Below are 20,335 nucleotides of genomic sequence, written 5' to 3'. Positions count from 1 at the left end.
ATTTGGAGTTGATTTTGGGGCCCTTTAAGGACTTCCCTTGAGAATATTCTCTCAAAAAAGGGGGGCATGGATAATTTTTTGCAGATTAGCTCAAAACTTGTCGGACTTAGCAGTTTTAGAGCCTACCCTTTGAGGGCATTCCAATGATATATACCATGATGGGGTTTGGACATGGGAATGGAAAGATATAGGGAAGATTCCTTTCTTATAGGAGAATATTCATATTACATGAATATTCTCCTATAAGAAAGGAGTGAATATTCACGTTACGTGAATATTCGACGTGAATATTCACGTTACGTGAATATTCACTCCTTTCTTATAGGAGAATATTCACGTAATGTGAATATTCACTATCAGTTTCACTGACAGTGAATATTCACGTTACATGAATATTCTCCTATAAAAAAGGAATCTTCCCTGGATCTTTCCATTCCCATGTCAAAACCCCATCATGGCATATATGATTGGAAAACCCTCAAAGGGTAGGTTCTAAAATTACCAAGTCCGACAAGTTTTGAGCTAATCTACAAAAAATGATCTATGCCCCTCTTTTTTGAGAGAATATTCTCAAGGGAAGTCCTTAGAGGGCCCTAAAATGAGCTCCAAATTTCCCTAATGACTTTCACAAAATTATACAAATACAAATTGGGCGGCCTCATGAATGAATTTTGTCATTCACCTTGTTAAAAAAAGAAGCCGTGATTCTTGAGGCTCTTGTGCAAACTTTCATTATGGACAGTTGTCATATAGTCTCTTGGGTGCAGGAGGCATAGAAGCGTTATGAAATTTCAACGGGAATAGAAGAAGAGTAATGGAATACTATAATTCATCAAAATACGTACAAGCGCATGTGTGAACTGAGGAGTTTGGTTGTCGAAACGGGGCCCGTTGGCAAAAAGCAATGCATAATTATGCCACACCAAAGAAGAGAGGAGACTGAGTACACGGTGCTTTGACTGAGTCCAAAGAAGAGAGGAGACTGAGTCCAAAGGAGCTTTGACTGGGTGCATTCTCAACCAGCCATTGAAAGCTTTGTTCAAGTCATCACTTACGACGTCGCTCTTCGAGCTTTGGCGTATTATGCATGCTACGATGCAGAGCCGTTGATGCTTCGTCTTCAATAGTAGTAGCGGAAGCACAGATCAGGAGCTAGACGTGATGTTGGGAGTGGTGAAGGCGTTCAAGCAGATAGATCAGAGGGAAGATAAGGAGAGGGAAGAAGATGGAGAGCTTATTTGTGAGAACGGTGATGATATGCACGATAGTATGCAGAGCTGCTGGTGCTGCTGCTTCTTCGAGTATAAACTATACTAGCACAGATGAGGAGCTGCAGTTGACGTTAGGAGTGCTGAAGGAGTTCAAGCAAGCCATCACTGACGACCCTCTTGAGGCCTTGGTTTCTTGGGATGTAAACAACAAGAGCAGCAATCCATGCAGTTGGCATGGCGTCCATTGCAACTCCTTTCACCACCTCACCTCCATCACCCTCTCCAATCAATCCCTCCATGGCTCCCTCTCCCCCTCCCTCTCCCTCCTTCCCTTCCTCTCCTCCCTCGACCTCTCCCTCAACAATTTCTCCTCCTCCCTCCCCTCCTCCTTCCCTTCCTCCCTCTCCTCCCTCAACCTCAGCCATAACTCCTTCCTCGGCCCCTTGCCTCTTTCCTCCTTCTCCAACCTCTCCCTCCTCTCCTCCCTCTCCCTCTCCTCCAACTCCTTCTCTGGCCCCCTCCCCCCCTCCCTCTCCCTTTGCTCCTCCCTCTCCTTCCTTGACCTCTCCACGAACTCCTTCTCTGGTCCCTTGCCTTCCTCCCTTGGCAACCTCACTTCCTTGACCCACCTTGATGTGGGCGGTAACCACTTCCTCGGCCCCATCCCCCCCTCCTTAGCCAACTGCTCCAGACTCCTGTACCTCAGCTTCTCCCTCAACAACTTCTCCGGCAGCATCCCGCCTTCCTTGGGACTTGGATTGAGGAACCTCACTTACTTGTCCTTGTTCCAGAACAATTGCAGCGGTCCGATACCCCAGGAGATTGGACTCCTCTCCAAACTGCAGTATTTGGAGCTTGGAGGGAATCGTTTCACGGGTGAAATCCTGGGCATCCTGGCAAATTGCAGCGAGTTGTCTACGTTGGATCTGTTCCAAAATTCATTTACGGGAGACATGCCTTCCGAACTTGGATCACAGCTACCCAAGTTAACTCTCTTGGGACTCGAAAGTAACATGTTCACTGGCTCCATCCCTCCATCGCTAGGAAATTGTTCAAGCCTAACAACCCTGGTTATGGGATTCAATAACCTTTCTGGTACGCCCAATTAGGAATAATTCTCTCTTATCTGATTCAGTTTCGTTTGTGAGTCCCTTGAGCTTATGTATCGCTAAAAATGCATCTGATTCCTTCACAGGTACCATTCCCCAAGCACTGTTCCGATCACGGCAAATCGTCCGTTTGGACTTGCAACATAACCACCTTACCGGGAGCATTCCACCGCAGATAGGGAACATTACGTTGATGCAAATATTAATTCTTAACGACAACCAGTTCACGGGCAGTCTTCCACAGGAGTTGGGCATGCTCGCTTCACTCCAAGGTGTCACCTTTCAGAACAACTATTTCTCTGGAGATTTCCCTGAACAATTGTTCAACTGCACTTCATTACTCCATCTTCTCCTTCAAAACAATCGTCTCCAGGGATCCATTCCTTCTTCTATTGGCCGCTTGGCTAGCTTCGAACTTCTCACTGCAGACAGTAATATGCTGACGGGGACTCTACCCCCTGGACTCTCCAACTGCACGAAGCTGCAGATACTCACGCTCAGCAACAATCTGCTTACTGGGAACATCCCAGGATCAGTAATCGCAAGTCTCGTAAGCATGACGACATCCTTCGATCTCTCTTATAACTTTCTTTTTGGCCCTATACCTCCAGAGTTCGGAGGCATGATTCACCTTCAGAGTTTGGACCTTTCCTATAATAAAATTTCAGGTCAAATCCCTTCCGGCCTTGCGACTTGTGTTGGTCTTCTTTCCCTAAACCTCTCGGGGAATAATTTAAATGGAACCATTCCTTCCTCTCTTGGAGTGTCTCTGCTGAGTTTAGAAGCGCTGAACCTCTCTCACAATTCCATTGTTGGTAGCATTCCAGAACAATTGGGAAGCCTTGAGTCCCTACAGCAGTTGGATCTATCTTCCAATGCTTTGTCCGGTAAGATTCCCACATCGTTGGCCAAAATGAGTGCTCTATCGTTTCTTAATCTTTCATACAATAGTTTACAAGGTACAGTTCCTGAAGGAGGGGTCTTCAGCAAATCCACGTCTGCGTCCTTTCAGGGAAATCCGGGGCTCTGTGGGGAAATCCTTAATACAACTTGTGCAACAAACTCGTCATCCCACAGCTTGGGGAAAGTAACAGAGATCGCGTTGGCAGTTGCAGCCTCCGTTTTACTCCTTATTGTGGTGGTTGGGAGTTTTCTTTTAATATTTTGCAGAAGAAAAGTTTCAGAAGGTTTCAGAAAAGGGGATTCCTCTTCTTGGGATTTTGGCCCACTGTTTCTCAGGCTAACGCTCGAAGATATTCAATTAGCAACGAACAATTTCAGTGAAGAAAATATGATCGGTACTGGTGCAACAGGAATTGTGTACAAAGGCATTCTCACGGATGGTCAAGCATTGGCTTTCAAGAGATTCACTCTTGAAAGCAGCGCTCTTCGTGCTTTCTTTCGTGAGATGCAGTCCTTAGGACCGATCAGACATCGAAATTTGATCAGAATTCTGGGTTACTGTTCAGATCACGTGGATACCAATATTTTGATAGTAGAGTACATGCCGAATGGAAATTTGGATGACCACTTACATCCGCCAGAAGGCCTTGGCAAGTGCAAACTTCCCTGGGAAATTCGACGTCGAGTTGCAATGGGCGTTGCGGAGGGACTGCTCTACTTGCACTATGACTGTCCTGCACCGATTCTTCATTGCGATATAAAGCCTAGCAACATACTGTTCAATGAAGACATGGAGGTTCGCATTACGGACTTTGGGATCGCCAAAGTGATGAGAGCCACAATGACATCATCTGCGCAAACATTGCAAGGAACGCTTGGATATATGGCACCTGGTAAATCGCAGTCCTGACTTCCACACTTCTGTCGATCGTGACCGCTTGTTAACAAGATGTGTACGACAGGGTAGCTTTATTAAATTTATGATGAATCTCTTCTTGATTTAATGTCTACTGGCAGAATGCGCAAGCTATGGCCAGATTTCAAGGAAATGCGATGTCTATAGCTACGGGATTCTGTTAATGGAGCTGGTGAGTGGACGGAGGCCGACTGACGAGTTGGACGGCGAAGGCGGCAAAACGCTAGTGCAGTGGGTTGAGACGCTGTGTGCAGCTGAAGATTTGGAGGCTATATTGGACGAGAGGATGAGAGAAGAGTATGGAGAGCATGAGCAGGAGATGAAGGTGCTGCTGAGAGTGGCTCTACGTTGCACGCAACACAATCCAAAAGAGAGGCCGACCATGCAGCAAGTGCTCAAAGAGCTGGCGTCTTTGGCTTAATCTATGGTCGATTGTCTCTATCTTTTGTCGCTCTTGCATTGTTTTGACGAGTCGTGTAGTAGAGGCAGTGGTTAGAGTCTAGAGATCCGCTTGGCTGGGTCTCAAAGTTTGGGATCGTAGGTTGCCCTTAATTTCGAGGACTCAAATTTAAGCTTTTATTTATAATCTCAAACTTTGAGAAATTTTTAAAGCCCTCCACATACTTGATTGATAGTTCACATTAAAAAACATAAACAAATAAAAATAAGCGTGCCCTCTGTCTCTCTCTCCGTGTGTGTATGTACAGGCGCGTGTACTTTTATATTAATTTTTGCAAATATGGTAGTATGTTTTTTTAGAAAGATCTCCCAAAAAGTTGCCCTTCACAATAATAGGCACTTTTTTTAAATTTCTCTTATATACATGGATATCCAAAAGTGTCCCCTTCTAAGTTGAACACTAACTAAACGTGGTGACCCCATAAAACAATGCTTTACATGTATATAGATCATTGACCCATTGGCTGAAGATCACCCAAAGACAATAAGAGACTCTTCATAACCATTTCATACGTACGATTCAATCCTTGATTTCACCAACTTTTCACATTTTCACATATGGAAATAAAATCTTGACTAAGATCCCTTATCTACACATGATTTATTTTGATATAATTATGATTGCTTGATTTTCCATAATTTCCACATGTAAGCTCAAACATGCATATATATACTTACAAACATATGAGTGTGTGTGTGTGTGTGTGTGTGTGTGTGTGTATTATACAAAGAGAGAGAGAGAGAGAGAGACAAGGAGGGGCACTTATTTTTCTTTTAGTGAAAACTTTTGATTGACTATATTACAAGAGTAGCAACCTCAATGAGGTAGCCAAAAGTACATCAACTGGAAATCTCTATGTATGCCAAATATACATCATGATCTATGTAGCGTGTCTGCAAGATCAAAGAAGGATTGCTACAGAGAACGCTTAAAAAACCAAACAAGAAAAATATGGGATCACCAAAGACTTTACAATTCCTATCTGTCCAGAGTGCCCAATAGCGCACCCTAACAAAGAAAAGATAAAACTCTGGTCTGGGTGGATGAAATCCAAAGAGCCAGAAAAACTTTCCAAAAAGACTAGTCGAGAATCTAGCTCACTGGCACTGGCGAAGAAGATCAATGAACTCATGAGAACACGAACAAAACCAACATAAATGAGGCACAGTCTCCTGAGGACTCAAGCATCTGTGGCAATGAGTAGGAGCAATGTGTCTACAGGACAACATCTATCCAGATGGAAAAATGCCTAGAAGCACTCGCAACCTGTTGTCGAAGAAGAGTTTTGTAAGCCCAAAGCTCCTTTCATCTTTTTTTCCACCACTTGGCTGTGCGATGCATTCGCCAAATAGAATTACTTTTCTATGAAACCCAAGGTTGAGGCAAAATGATTTTATACAATGTAGGCACCGTAATTTGAGATAGCCTCAAAGGGTAAGAAGAGGACCCTGGTGAAGTCAAAGTCCAATCCTCCAACCTGTGCTGAAGATCCAGAGGAGGAATCAGAATAAAAGGCGAAAGTATATAAGCAATTTGTTGCCACAAAACACAATAATGAGAGCCCAAGCCATACCGTGTAGCTGCCAGAGAGAAAGGTAGCATAGAGCCATCATCCGGAATAACATTAGTAATAGAAGTGCTACCCTTAAAGGAAACAAAATAGGAACGACGAGGTTTCTATAAAGTCAGTGGAGATTGAAAAATTGCTCACCAGTGAATGCCTTCAGCTCGCAAAGAATTTCCCAACAAAGATTCCATTCCAGATGAGAGAGGACGTGCTTCTAATCAATAAGCAAACTGGAGACCAAAGGGCAGCCAGGCAAAGTGCCATCAATGCGACCAAATAAAAAGTCCCAGTAATTGATTTGCCAGTGACCAAAGGCAGCAATACTGATGTGTGTAACTAGAGATCTAATCATAAGAGACCAAGGCTGATCACCTTGCAGAAATTGTGCACAGCAACATTTTTTCCCTATGAGCAAGGATGTGCACCTGGATATTCATGATGTTCAAACCACCATGCATCTTAGGAGAACAAAGTTGATGTACTAAAAGCAGTTTGATACTTTTTCTGCCATGTTTGGAACACTAAAAGATTTCCATAATGGTAGACATGAAAGAAGCAAGATCTGCCTTGGTGAACATTATCAAAGACAAGTAAAATTGAATATATACGCCGAACATGCAAAGGCCAAGTTGCCTATTTCCAATATTCTAGCTTTTTGCGAAGCTTGACCATCACCCAATTAGTTTGTTGACGATGAGTGAGACCCCCTGAGAAGAAAACTCAGCTTGAGGAGAAGACAATAATGCAGCAACTTCCTCTTCTGGAAAGAGGGTACGATTGGCTGTCGCCTTAGCCCAACTCAAACCAATTCTCAGCTGGTGTTTTTCCCTAAGATGAATCCAAGTCCGGAAGGGCAAAGGTCACACTCCACAACACCTGCCACAAAGAAGAACCAAGAGCTTGATACACCAATTGATTCTATTACCATAACGAAATAGGCTCTTGTAATGGAGCAACAACAATATGTGTAAGCACTACTACAGTCTCAAAGTGAGAGATACTACAAATGGTTACTAAGAGAAACGAAAGTGGAATATAATAATTAGGAACATAGCTCAATGTCATTAGACAAATTGTTTAAGAAGAAGCAGAGGCAACCATACATTGTAGCGAAGAGAGCATGCAACTAACACTATCAATTGTGATAAACTAAATTGATTACAACTATTGAAGATGGGTTATTTAATGTATAGGTTAATGTATAACTTTTTATAGCCCAGAACAAGACAAAGAAACTATAGACGCGCCTGATAGACGTGCAAAATAGCTGGCGCGTTTATAGGCACAGATAGAATTAGTGAAAATATGGGTGTGTCTATTAGCATGTGTAAAAGCATGGTTATTCACGCGTTGTGTGGATAAAAATGAAAAAATATTTTTCACTTGTTGCATGATGATGGGTAGGTGCATAGCTATGTATATAGCTAGTTGGAAGTGGATTTGAGTTCTGGGTACTCCCAAAAAGACTCTACACTAATGTAGATATTTTCTTGAGGAGGTAGATACTTTGCAGGGACTCTCAGGATATGATGATAGAGCACTATTGGTGCATCATGCACTCCAGAGCATTTGGTGTGGGATGACATGTATTTCATTGTTGTTCCGAGTTATGTCTAGTTTGGGGGAAGTTTTGGGAGGGGTAAAAAGGAAAGCATGATGTGGCAAATTTTTGGAGAGGCCATGCATGCTACGTAAGTGAGGAAAGGATACTTTTGGAGGGGAGCTGGCACGTATCGGGGATGGCGGCACACAAGAGAAGTGGGGACTTCACGTGGAGCTGGGGGTGGAGTCGGGTCTGCAGGCCAAAAGGTCCTTCGGAGGGGCTCGTAGGGGGGCACGCGAGCTCAAAGGTGGAAGCTGGAGCTACGTGAAGGTGACTGCTGGAAGGATTGATGGAGAGGAGGGAGCTTTTGATATAGAAGGGGATCACATTTGTCGTGGAGGGAGGACAGAGGGAGAGCCTGGGAGGGTGGGCACAACAGTGAGCTGGGGAAGAAGATCGTGGGTTGGAGCGTAGGGACGATGTGAGCTCATGGTGGAAGGATGGACAATGATGGAGAGCTGAGTTGGGAGGGGATCGATGAGAGCGCAGTTAGAAGAATGATGCAAAGAGAAAGCATGTGAGCTTCTCATAAAGGAGGCATGACTTCTGATAGGAGCTTCTTGTGAAGAGGGGGACTCCTCTTGATAGAGCAGGGAGGCTCGTAGTGGAGGGGAGGAGAATCGTGAAGGCCAGAGATCCGCCATGATGCATCTCTTCTATCCAACACTCTTCTACAACTGGGTTCCCAAGTTAATGCTCCATGAGCAAGAGAGAGGCAGATGCTGGGAGCTTCTGGGAGGTCATTGCTACAAAGCAAGTTGGAGAACCTTGGACAAGGCAAGTGCTCGATGATAAAGGAAGCTGCAATAATTAGTAATCTTCATTTTGAAGGTGACAAGCGATGGCTTGGAAGGGTTAGTGGTTGCCTCACAAAAACTTGTTGATTTAGGTGGTTGCATCTCTACTAGGGAGATTGGCTGTTCTGGCGGGATCTAGTCGAGGATGTGTTTAAAGGACGGGTTGTTGTTCATGCTGGGAGCTGGGGGGTCTTGGATGTTGGATCATTTTACTGTGTGGGCTTGAATACTTTGGAAGATGGAGGGCATTCATCGTAATAGGCAGTAATCATTGCATGATAAATGATAGGTAGAAGCAAGTATTTTGTGCGATGATATTTTGCCAGGGGTTGAAGTCATGCTTCGGGCCATTGTGAGCTACGATTCCATTTGGATGGCTAGCTAGTTGTCGGATGGGCACATGATCGCTTCAAGTGAGAAGGAAAGGGGCCTTTGGCTAGGCGGTTGCTTGATTGTAGTTGTAGAGACCTTGACTGGGGAAGTGCTATCTAAAAGGTTGGCCTGTTGGTTGAGGCAAAAACAAGATGAAGGAAGTGGCAATCTACATTGATGCAGTTTTGCTATGCAATACATATGTAAGCTTATGTAATTGTGAGGCAATATCTCTGCATGGGATGAGGTGTTTGAGCTGTGAAGCTATAAGGTAGTCCTCATAAAGGAAGTAAAATGACGTGGATGGAGTAGCGTGCTTATGGCCGACTAGTCATTGAATGCACACAAATACTCTAGTGCTGAGAGAGGAGAGGGACAAGCAGGTACTCAGTGTTGCTGAGGAGACCTTGGCTTTGAGAATCTCCAAGAGATGGTGGAATACATCATTTCTAGTGCTTGTTGGTGATCATGGGGAAGATATAATAAGATTTCTGACCGTGGTCACTATGTGGGTGGTTGCCTTGTGAATTGCAAGAATGGATGCATCATGAATCTGAATGCTTGTGAGGTATTGAGGGAAGTCTAGTCAGTAGGAGAGCTTGTGTTGAGCTACGTAACCCACTGGGTTGCTAGGTTGTTTGATTTGGGAGAAAATGTGGCCAGAGTGTGAGATGTGTCTGGAGGTGTGTAGAGAGAAGGATGTGGAATGAATGTTTTTACCTTGTGATTGTGTTGTTCGGTTGATTTAAACATGGATGAGGGTGGCTGTGAAGGCGGATTGGGCTCTACTACTTTTGTCCATCCACATTTTGGTGCCTCCACAGAGGCGTTCACTTCAGTTTACAAGACTGAAAGAGCAGGTGTTCTGAGCCGTGTTGCAAGAAATGGGGAGAAATCCACACATGATAGTGATACAGTGTGAGTGGTGTGGAGAATGTGGTCACAGGAAGGACAGATGCATTGAGGTCCAGCTACATGTGATCTAACTCTGAGCCAGAGTGCAGAGAGCTCGGAAAGTGCTTTCCCACAGAAAAAAGAATGCTCTTTAGATGCAAAGTGAGCTTATTCAGTAGTGTGTTTGTTTTGTTGCTTTCCAGTTTTGTTGTGGTTGAGAAAGCCAGGGTGTGGTGACAGTTGAAAGATTGTGAAGATGGCACAGGATTTCCCAGAGTACTGGGAGATGCCGTATGAAAATGTAGTAAGATTCCTGGAAAAGATGGAATTTACAGCACTTATGAAAGATAGGGCAACCCCTGAGATTTTGTTTCACATCATGAGTTATTGCTTGCAGGGTGATGCAAAAGCATGGTTACAGATGTTTATGACCACCTTCAGAAATGCTCAACAGCATGACCCTAAGTATGGTGTGGTCAGAGCTACTTTCTTGGCACAGTTTATCCGTGTGAGGAGTCCGAATGAAGTATGGAAGGAGTTGTGCAAAATTCAGCAAAAGGCTATTCAGGATGTGGATCAGTATCTAATAGAGTTTGGTAGACTGTGGAGTCTATGGTGTGAGGCTTTGATTCCTGAAGTACCTCCTCAGATGATTAAGAGAGACCGCTTTATTTCAGGCTTGAAGCCTTCACTCCGTTTGAAGGTGGAACTGAGGAATATTGATAGTTTTGAGGATGCAGTCAGAGTGGCCAGGGAGGAGTGGAAAGTTAAGAGACTGAGGCAGCTTGGCATGTAAGAGGAGCCTAAGAATCTCATTAGAAGCCCAAAATTAATTAAGGCATATGCAGAGAGAGAGCCGGTGTCTATTCCTATGCAGGATGATTCCCTGAAAAAAGATATGTATGAAGTTGTGGAGCTGATGAAAACACTCAGCCTAAATTGGATGGAGACTGCAGGAAAAGGCAAAGGTCAGAATAACAGGAAAGAAGTTATGGCTGGAAGAGAAGGAAGTTCAATTGGTGCAAGGAGAGGACCAGGTTATATTAGCAATGTCCAATGCTAGAATTGTGGGGAGTGGGGACATATCAGCCCTCACTGTGATAAGCAATCCAGGGTAGGAGGAGATGTCTATCCTAAGCAGCAAAGAACAAATGATAGACTGAGGTGAAATATCTGAATCAGCTTTGTACTAGTGGTATGAAATGGGAGGATAAGGGGAAAGGAAAGGCAATTAGCCTGATCAGAATGGAGACCACACCAGAGATTATGTCTATACCCATGCAGTGCAATATGAGCTGTAGGCTAGAATTGGAAGAGGAACCTGAGGAGACAAATTCAGACGAAGATACAAAGAGTGAGACAGAGGAAGAGAGCATCTCATTAGAGGAAGAGAGTCAGTTGTCTTCACTATTGAAGGAACCGGATGCATATAGAGTTGATGATGTAGGGGAGCTGGAAATCATTACACATATGAATGGAGGCTTGTCGGTTGCTATGGAGGAGGGTGTTGCTCAACCAGATATATGTGAGGTGGCAGAGGAGAGCCCAAGTGAAGGGGTTGCTACCACAGATGGAAAAAAGGTTGAGAGGCCATTAAAGGTAGCTAAGGATAAGTCTGTGTTTGTAGTGGTAGATGATGATCATGCTCCAGTGTTGTGTGATGATGTGCATATGATGGCTGGTCATGTTGTAGCAGATATGCAGCCACTTGAAGATATGGCTTGGAAGGAGTATATGGCTGAATGCAATCAGTTTGTGGTTGACACTATGATTGTGCATACCAAAGAGACTGAGGTTTCAGATTCAACAAGTGAGGAAGAAAGAGGTGAAACTAGCAATGAGGATGAGAGCTCAATCATTTTTGATAGTGATGAAGCAGATGTGGCTATTCTTGATGATGCACTGGGTGATATGTTAGCATTGATCTCTTCAAAAGAGAATGAAAACACCAGTATGCATGTTGAGTAGGATGGTAGTGATAGTGTGGTTGATGAGCAGCTAGATGCTTTACTTGATGATACCCTTGTAGATTTTGCATGTATGGTTGGTAATGACAAGAAAATATGTACTTATGACTATTCAGAAAATGAGGATATCAATGACGATAGGATGCATGGCAAAGAGTGCGCTCATATGTTTGAGCATTCTACAGGTGGGAAGGATGTTTGTTTGCTCCTAGGTGATCTTGATAATTCATGTGATGGATAAAGTTTTGCAGCTTACAAGGTTGAGGCAATAGGGTATGCTGAGAAGTCCATAATCACATATTATGAGCTGGTTGTGCCCATGAGATCTTTATGTGAGGTAGTGACCACAAAGGATGTGGCTCATGTGAAGATGAGAAAGACTCATGATACAAGTGTGATGGCTAATAGCCAGTGGACTTGTGTGATGTCTTGGTAGGATAAGCTATGGGATCCTGGAGGCTTAGTGAGCATGTGGGTACATGGAAGGAGCTGGTGGCTACATCAAATTCATGTGTTGTTGATTCCTTTTGATCCAGGGTGATGGTGGATTATGCATATCTGGCAATGGAGGATTGCTATGCATGTGTCACACACAATAATATGCTTTTTGGCAAACCCACATATACAAAAATTAAGTGAGGTGAGGAGAATGAGACAATATATAAAATAGTTTTGCCAATATCAATGATGGGCTATGGTGGGCTACGGTTCGATCTTACCCTCAATAAGATCAACCCTTGCCAAACTATCTACTTCAATATCCAAACCAATGTTGAGATCTACAAATACATTCAGCCCACAACTACTTGTGCTACTGTGCTCATCAAAATCAGCATCACCAATGGCAAGCTCGTCCTCATGGGTAATGGCTTGAATATCTGTAGGACACTCTCTTGCCTCTTTATGTGGTCAACAAAATAGAATGCAATCATTGACGCACGCATAAATGCACTTATAATCCAACCCTCCAAGAGAGGTCACATGTTGCCTTGCTATATCTCTTGAGGTCGGTAATTTATTCTCCTTGGAAGCATTTTAGAAAATAGCCTCCACGTGAAGACCATAAATGAAAAAAAGTATTCCAATAATTGACCCACTAGCATAATTCACCATGTTTGCAAAATAAACTTTGAAGCTTACTTGAGTAATGCATTCAAACTTGCATTGCTCGGTCTGCAAGTTTAGTAACTCAAACTTGCATTGCTCAGATGGTTTGCAAGTTTAGTAACTCAAGGGAGGCACGTAGAATAGAGAATGTGCACCCCTCAAATAGTGGAGTTGATGCTACACTAAAAACATCATCCTACTCCATGCTATCATCCCTACCTGAGGACTTATGGATATATAAATCCTGCACCATATCATCAAACACCTCCTCCTCCATGGCCTCATGAGGTAATGGAAGAGGGCTACTATCACTCCATGCATCCGTAATGGTCCCTCCTGAAGATCCCACCTTATATCGATGACGCTTCGCCTCCTCACGATGAGCATAGGGCAACATATGCGGGTGTGGCACTGCATCCTGTATCAAATCAAAAAAGCATAATACATCAAACACTTGAACACCCATAGGTATCTCAATCAGCCTCAATGCTTTAACACTTACCATGGGTATGGTTGCATCCCATTCTCCATATTTTGATATGTGATTGAGTGCAATTCTACATGCATGATACATGTTTCCTCAACATCGATCACACATACATTTGATTTTTTGCTCCAACCACATTTCTCGATGGTGGATATAGAGGGATTCATCCTCATTGGAGGTACTTGTTGAAGATGAAGACATCCTACATATAAAAAACCCAAAAAATATGTTTGTGCTTGACGATTTAATGAGAAAATTTTGTAGCACGTCTATTGGCGCCTCTGTACTGTGGGACGCATCTATAGGCGTGTCTAAAACACAGTGTAGATGCATTGTTAGAAACGTGCAGACTCGCTTTTAAACCTACATTTCTCTCATTTTCAAACTCCGTTGTGCTTGCAAACCTTTCAATACACAAGTCTCCAAGCATACACACACAGCTCAGGCACCCACATTCATCTCTAGGCATACACACTCATCCCCAAGCATACAAGAGAAGAGGGTGAAGATGTTGAGATATCGAGCTCCACTCATGATATGCCAGGGTGACTGTTGTGCATTTATGTCACCGACTTGTTAGTTGCAGATGCGGTTGGTACACCGCCCATGAATAATAGCTGGATGACAGCTATCCTTATGTACTCTAGTTCGTGGCTCAGTTAGTATGCCACCTTAGTTAGCTGAGTTTGGTTTGAGACCCACATATAGGGTTCTTCTATTTCTTTGTACTAGAGTTCTTTTGGCTTTCACAACTAAGAAGAGGAAAACTGTTTTCAGCCTCTACCTTTGTGTGTATTCCCCCATTGTGTATGTGAGAAAGCCACAAGTGAGACTCCTTCCCTCTCTCCCACTATCTTCACATGGTATCGGAGCCTGGTTCGTGGTAAGGATCTCAAGAAAGCAAACCAAGTTCGCGGTGTCATGGTAAGAGAACCAGTGTTGCTTCCCTTTTTCGAGTTTGGGAGGAAATCTCTGCAGGTAGCACAGTCAAAAAGTCCAAGAGTGCATTGTCTCAGATTGAGACACCCTTCGCGGTGTGGTGAGAGGGCAGTATATGCTGCGGGAGTGGGCAAAGCCCTTGGTGACTTTATTTTTCTGATTTGAGGCCATTTCGGGGCCCGTTTTGGTGGTGGAAGATTTCCGCAAGCATTGAGAAAAAGGCCCTGTTTTTGCTGTGCGACCACTGCTCTGTAGGTCGGTAAAAAGTTGCCGCAGAAATTGCATCGTATGCCTGTGCGCAGAGATATTGGGAGTTACAGAATCATCCTTATTGCCTGTTGATGCAAAATCATCACTAGGAAGTGATTGTGTGGTCAAATACCACTTTCGTCAGTTTTGCAGATTTGCCCGTGTGAGGCAAAAGCTGTGTTTTTTGCAGTGACAGAATATTTTGCAGTGTTCTGCAATGGCGTTTGATTCTCTTTCGCAGATTGTCACTGAAAAGCTTGACAAGAACAACTTCCAAGCATGGAAGTTTAGAATGACGAATTTCCTTATGGGAAAAGGCTATTGGGAGTTCATTACAGGAAATAAAGAAGAACCAGTTCTTCCTAATGTTCCCAATCAACAAGAAATGCATGCATTTAAAGGATGGCATGAGAGAGCTAGAAAAGTTATGTATTGGCTGTCTATCAAATTTTTGGATTCTATGATTGTGCATATTCAGGATGCAAGTACGCCAAAGGAGGCATGGGATACTTTGGCAAAAATGTACAGCACAAATACACAAGCCAGGAAAATGCAGCTCAAGCAGGAGTTGCACAATGTGCAGAGAGAAAATATGAGCATCAATGACTACCACATGAAGGTGAAGAAAATTGCAAATGCACTTGCTTCCATTGGGTCGCCAGTGGAAGATGATGATTTAGTTTCTGTGACCTTGAATGGTCTAGGAAAGGATTATGCACAGTTTCGGACATCCATTGCCCTCCGTGAAAAATTTCCTGATTTTGAGGAGTTGTTTGCTCTTCTAATTTCTGAAGAGCAGAGAAATGGTGGTGCATCTTCTTCAGGAGGAACTTCAAAAGAAACTATCTTCTACTCAAATGCTTCTACTCAAATGCTGGAAGAGGTAGAGGTAGAGGTAGAGGAGGCCGATCTGGAGGCCGTGGTAGAAATCAGAATATGCAGCAAACTCAAGCAAACGAGTCCTATGGAGGAGGATGTGGTAACTCTAGAGGCAGGGGGAGCCAAAGAGGCCGTGGTGGATGGCAGAGAGGTCAAAATGCAAACAGCAATGTTGAATGCTACTATTGTGGTAAAATGGGTCATATGGCTAAAGACTACTACAAAAAGCAGAATGACATCATGAATATAAAATTGCAGCAAGGGAATTTTGCATCTTCTAGTAGACAGGGTGATGACAGAAATGAGCATCTGTTTATGGTGCAGCACATGACCAATTCTGTGACAAGTGTAGAAGAAAGCAATGATGTGTGGTATGTTGACTCAGGTGCATCAAACCACATGATAGGTCATGCATAATGGATGCAAGATGCAAGGAAAATGCAAAGACTAGGATTTGTGGAGACTAGTAATGATACTTCACATCCTATTGTGCAGATTGGTAAAATTCCTTTGTCTATGCAGGATGGGAAAAAGAAATACCTGTCTGATGTATTTCATGTCCCGAACATCACCAAGAACCTGGTTTATGTTGGTCAAATGGTTGAGCAGGGCTTGCAGGTCAGATTTAATCCTCATGGATGCTTTGTTCAGGATATGAAAAATAACGGTTGCTTGATAGCAAAAGGAAAGAATAAGGGCAGGATGTTTACGTTGGATGCGGACATGCCTGAATTGAGTGCAGCAATGTTTGCACATGGGACCGGTGTAGTTGTAGATATTGATGCCTAGCATAAATGCATTGGTCATGTTAATGTACAGTGACTTAAATCAATGCAGGCCCAAAATATTGTTGCAGGATTGCCTAAATTCAAGGTCGCAGAAATGCATAAGGTATGTGAAGCCTGTCAATTTGGAAAACAAGTGCCAAGGAAACCATTTCTTAGACATGTTCAAGAGAGTAAGAAGCCATTGGAATTAATCCACTCTAATGTATGGACTACTAAAGCTGCATCTATTGGAGGCTGTCATTATTTTGTCACTTTTATTGATGACTATAGCAAAAACGTTTGGGTGCATTTTATGAAAAAGAAAAGTGAAGTGTTTGGGCATTTCAAAGCTTTTAAAGCTATGGTTGAAAAAGAAACAGGCCTGCAAATAAAATGCCTAAGGTCAAACGGAGGGGGAGAGTATCTCTCAAATGAGTTTGCAAGGTTCCTACAGGAGCATGGCATAAAGCAGCAATATTCATGTAGTCGTACCCCACAGCAAAATGGACTTGTAGAAAGGAAAAACATGCATATTGGAGAGGTATCTCGGGGCATGCTAAATGAAAAAGACCTACCAGATTATTATTGGGCTGAAGTAGTTGCTACAGCAGTTTACATAATGAACAGGACTCCCACTGCAGCAATACATGGCATGACGCCAGAGAAGATGTATACTGGTAGGAAACCAGATATTTCTCATTTGAAAATTTTTGGTTGCATTGCCTATGTTCATGTGCCGGATGAGTTGAGGTCCAAGTTGGATCCAAAAGCTGAGAAGTGCATCTTTATTGGTTATTCTCTGTAGCAGAAAGGGTATAGATGCTATAACCCTTCTACTCGTAAGTTTACAGTGAGCAGAGATGTTGTTTTTTATGACATGAGTAGCTGGTATAAACCAGTAAATGTGATTAAGAATTCATAGCAGCAATCACAAAATATTAGTGGACCTACAGTGTCCTCTAGCAGTGGTTCACATACTTCGCCATGGATAGGTAGATTGAGATCAGGAGAATCTCCTCAAAGCAATGTAGATAGTTGTATGCAGGTATCACGAAAAGGAAAAGAGAAGGTAGATCAGCCCATGTTTGATGTGAATGCAGGTCACTCTTATGTGGATGGTGAATCCAGTGGCTCAGAACAGAGCATTGATGATGAGTTGGGTATTCCTTTTGTTGTTTCACCTGGAGTAAGGAAAACCAGGGATGTTTTGAGAGCACCTAGAAGTGAGCCTATTTTGCGCACGTCTATCAGAGTTAGGTATCCTGTGGATAGGCTGAAATATGATGGATTTACCATTCACTATGCCTATATGGTCAAAGTGATATAGGAACCAGAACCCACTTCTTTTGAGCAAGCCATGGGAAAAGAAAAATGGGAGAAAGCCATGGATGAAGAAATGGATGCCTTGGAAGCAAATGCTACATGGGAATTGGTACCTTTGCCTAAAGACAAGAATGCAATTGGCTGTAAGTGGGTTTATAAGGTGAAGCACAATGCAGATGGTTGTGTGAACAGATACAAGGCAAGATTAGTTGTCAAGGGGTATGCACAGACATATGGCATTGATTATGAAGAAACATTTAGTCCTGTTGCAAGGATGGCAACCGTAAGAGCAGTCATTGCTATGGCTGCATCAAAGGGATGGTCTTTACATCAGATGGATGTAAAGAATGCCTTCTTGCATGGTGATTTGCAAGAAGAGGTCTTTATGGAGCAGCCACCAGGTTTTGTTCATGCTGTTCATCCTGAGTTTGGTTGCAGGTTGAAGAAAGCCTTGTATGGCTTGAAGCAAGCACCTAGAGCATGGTTTGACAAGATAGGACAGTATATTGTCACTATTGACTTTCAGATTTCCAAGGCAGATTTCTCACTTTATGTGAGAAAAACAGAGAGAGGTATTATGCTGCTTGTCATTTATGTTGATGATTTGATCATCACAGGTGATAGTGATGAAGATATCCTTCATGTGAAAATGCTATTGAAGCAGAAGTTTGAGATGAAGGATTTGGGAGAGCTGTGTTATTTCTTGGGCATTGAGGTTATTAGATCACCAAGTGGGATACAGCTCTTGCAGAGGCAGTATGGATTGGACATGCTGTCCAAATATGGGATGATAGGCTGTAAGCCTATTTCAGTTCCTTTGGAGTAGAATGTGAAGCTGAGCACAGATGCAGGTGAGCTTCTGGAAGACCCTACTGTGTACAGACGCATAGTAGGAAGTTTGATTTATATGACTATTACCACGCCAAATTTGAGCTATGCTATTAGATTGGTAAGTCAGTTTATGTAGGCTCCAAGGAAACCACATTTGGATGTGGCTAGACACATACTCAAGTATGTGAAGTCCACATTGCAATATGGACTATTTTATGAGACTGGGGTTCAGATACAGTTGCATGGATACACTGATGCTGATTGGGCTGGTAGTATTTCTGATAGACAATCTACCAGTGGATATGTGTTCTCTTTTGGGAGTGCTGCAGTCACTTGGAGCAGCAAGAAAGAGCCTACAATTGCCTTGTCGAGCACAGAGGTTGAGTACAAGGGTGCAGCAATGGCTGCTTGTGAGGTAGCTTGGTTGCATAAGCTACTCTATGATATGCATCAGTCTACAGATGGGCCAGTTGTCATTTATTGTGACAACATGAGCAGTATATACTTGGCAAATAAGCCAGTCTATCATGCTAGAACAAAGCACATTGAGGTGCATTATCACTATGTGTGGGAGAAGGTTTTACTAGGTCTTATTGATCTAGTTTATGTCAGCACAGAGGATCAGGTAGTTGACATATTCACGAAGGCATTGGGTGCAGAGAAGCTATGCAAGTTCAGAGACCTACTTGGTGTGTAGGAATTGAGATTGAGCTCGAGGGGGAGTCTTGAGATATCGAGCTCCACTCATGATATGCCAGGGTGACCATTGTGCATTTATGTCACCGACTTGTTAGCTGCAGATGCGGTTGGTACACCGCCCATGAATAATAGCTGGATGACAGCTATCCTTATGTACTTTAGTTTGTGGCTCAGTTAGTATGCCACCTTAGTTAGCTGAGTTTGGTTTGAGACCCACATATAGGGTTCTTATTTTTCTTTGTACTAGAGTTCTTTTGGCTTTCACAACTAAGAAGAGGAAAACTATTTTCAGCCTCCACCTTTGTGTGTATTCCCCCATTGTGTATGTGAGAAAGCCACAAGTGAGACTCCTTCCCTCTCTCCCACTATCTTCACAGAAGAAGGAAGCCACAAGAGAAGGAGAGAAAGCTTTGAAGAAAGACAAGAAGCTTTCATACCTCTATCCAAGGTAAGTCTCTTGTCAGTTGGTCTTTTCTCTCAATCTATGATGCTTCTGGTACACTCTAAAAGTTGTTCTCTTTAGATTTGTCCTTTGTCGCATGCAGGAAAGTATGTTTTTGGGTACTTTTGTTCTTTTTGGGGTCGGGCGTCTGTCGTTGTCAGCTTTTTGTCAAAATTTGTCTGTCAAAGCACATCTAGCAGCGCGTCAATTGTTTGGATAAACAATGTAGCCACTTTTATAACTATGCTTTGATAGACAAATCCTGACCTTTCCTTCTCCTTCTCCTTCTCCTTCCCCTTCCCCTTCCCATGTCCCTTCTCCTTAATCCATTCCCCCCTTCTCCTTCCATTCTCCCTTCTTCCATTCTCCCATCCTCCCTTCTCTTTCCTTTCTCCTTTCCCTTGCATGCATGTTTAAGTCGAATTTTCAATGCCTTAAGCATTCATGAGGAAATAAGGGATTGCATGAATGAGTTTGCTATGGCCTTCTTTCTTGGTGTAAGGTCACATAATTCCCAAGTATTGTTCTTGTACAAAGCTTCCATTGCTTCGTTCATAGTAGTTTGCCATTCTAGCTTGTCAAATGTGTCTTCAAAGTATACTGGCTCTTCTATAGTCATGATGGTAGTCAGAAGAGCATAATTGGTGGTTTCAACCTAGATTGCTTTTTCTTTCGGAGCATATGTCAATCTTGTTGGTGGTCTACTTTCCCTAGTAGATCGTCTAAGTTGTTGCTCTTGTTGGGGTGTCTCTAGCAATTCTTGCTCTTCTTCATCAACCTTTTCTATAGATAATTGTGTAATCATTATGTCTA

General features: G+C 43.1%; 1 protein-coding gene across 1 annotated transcript; it reads left to right on the top strand.

Moving 5' to 3' along the window:
* Positions 1–1,252: 1,252 nt before the first annotated feature.
* LOC147887377 (uncharacterized) lies at positions 1,253–4,586 on the top strand. The gene is made up of 3 exons (XM_087394293.1): positions 1,253–2,306; positions 2,407–4,116; positions 4,241–4,586. The coding sequence occupies exons 1-3, from the start codon at positions 1,253–1,255 to the stop codon at positions 4,558–4,560; spliced, it is 3,084 nt and encodes a 1,027-aa protein (XP_087250419.1). The 3' UTR covers positions 4,561–4,586.
* Positions 4,587–20,335: the final 15,749 nt, after the last annotated feature.

This window comes from Dipteris shenzhenensis, chromosome 23, assembly GCF_047967505.1.
Source record: "Dipteris shenzhenensis isolate YYH24624 ecotype China chromosome 23, Dip_SZ_1.0, whole genome shotgun sequence".
NCBI classification, from domain to species: domain Eukaryota; kingdom Viridiplantae; phylum Streptophyta; class Polypodiopsida; order Gleicheniales; family Dipteridaceae; genus Dipteris; species Dipteris shenzhenensis.
Note: the sequence above shows the minus strand (reverse complement) of the source record. Positions and strands in the feature narration are given on the sequence as shown.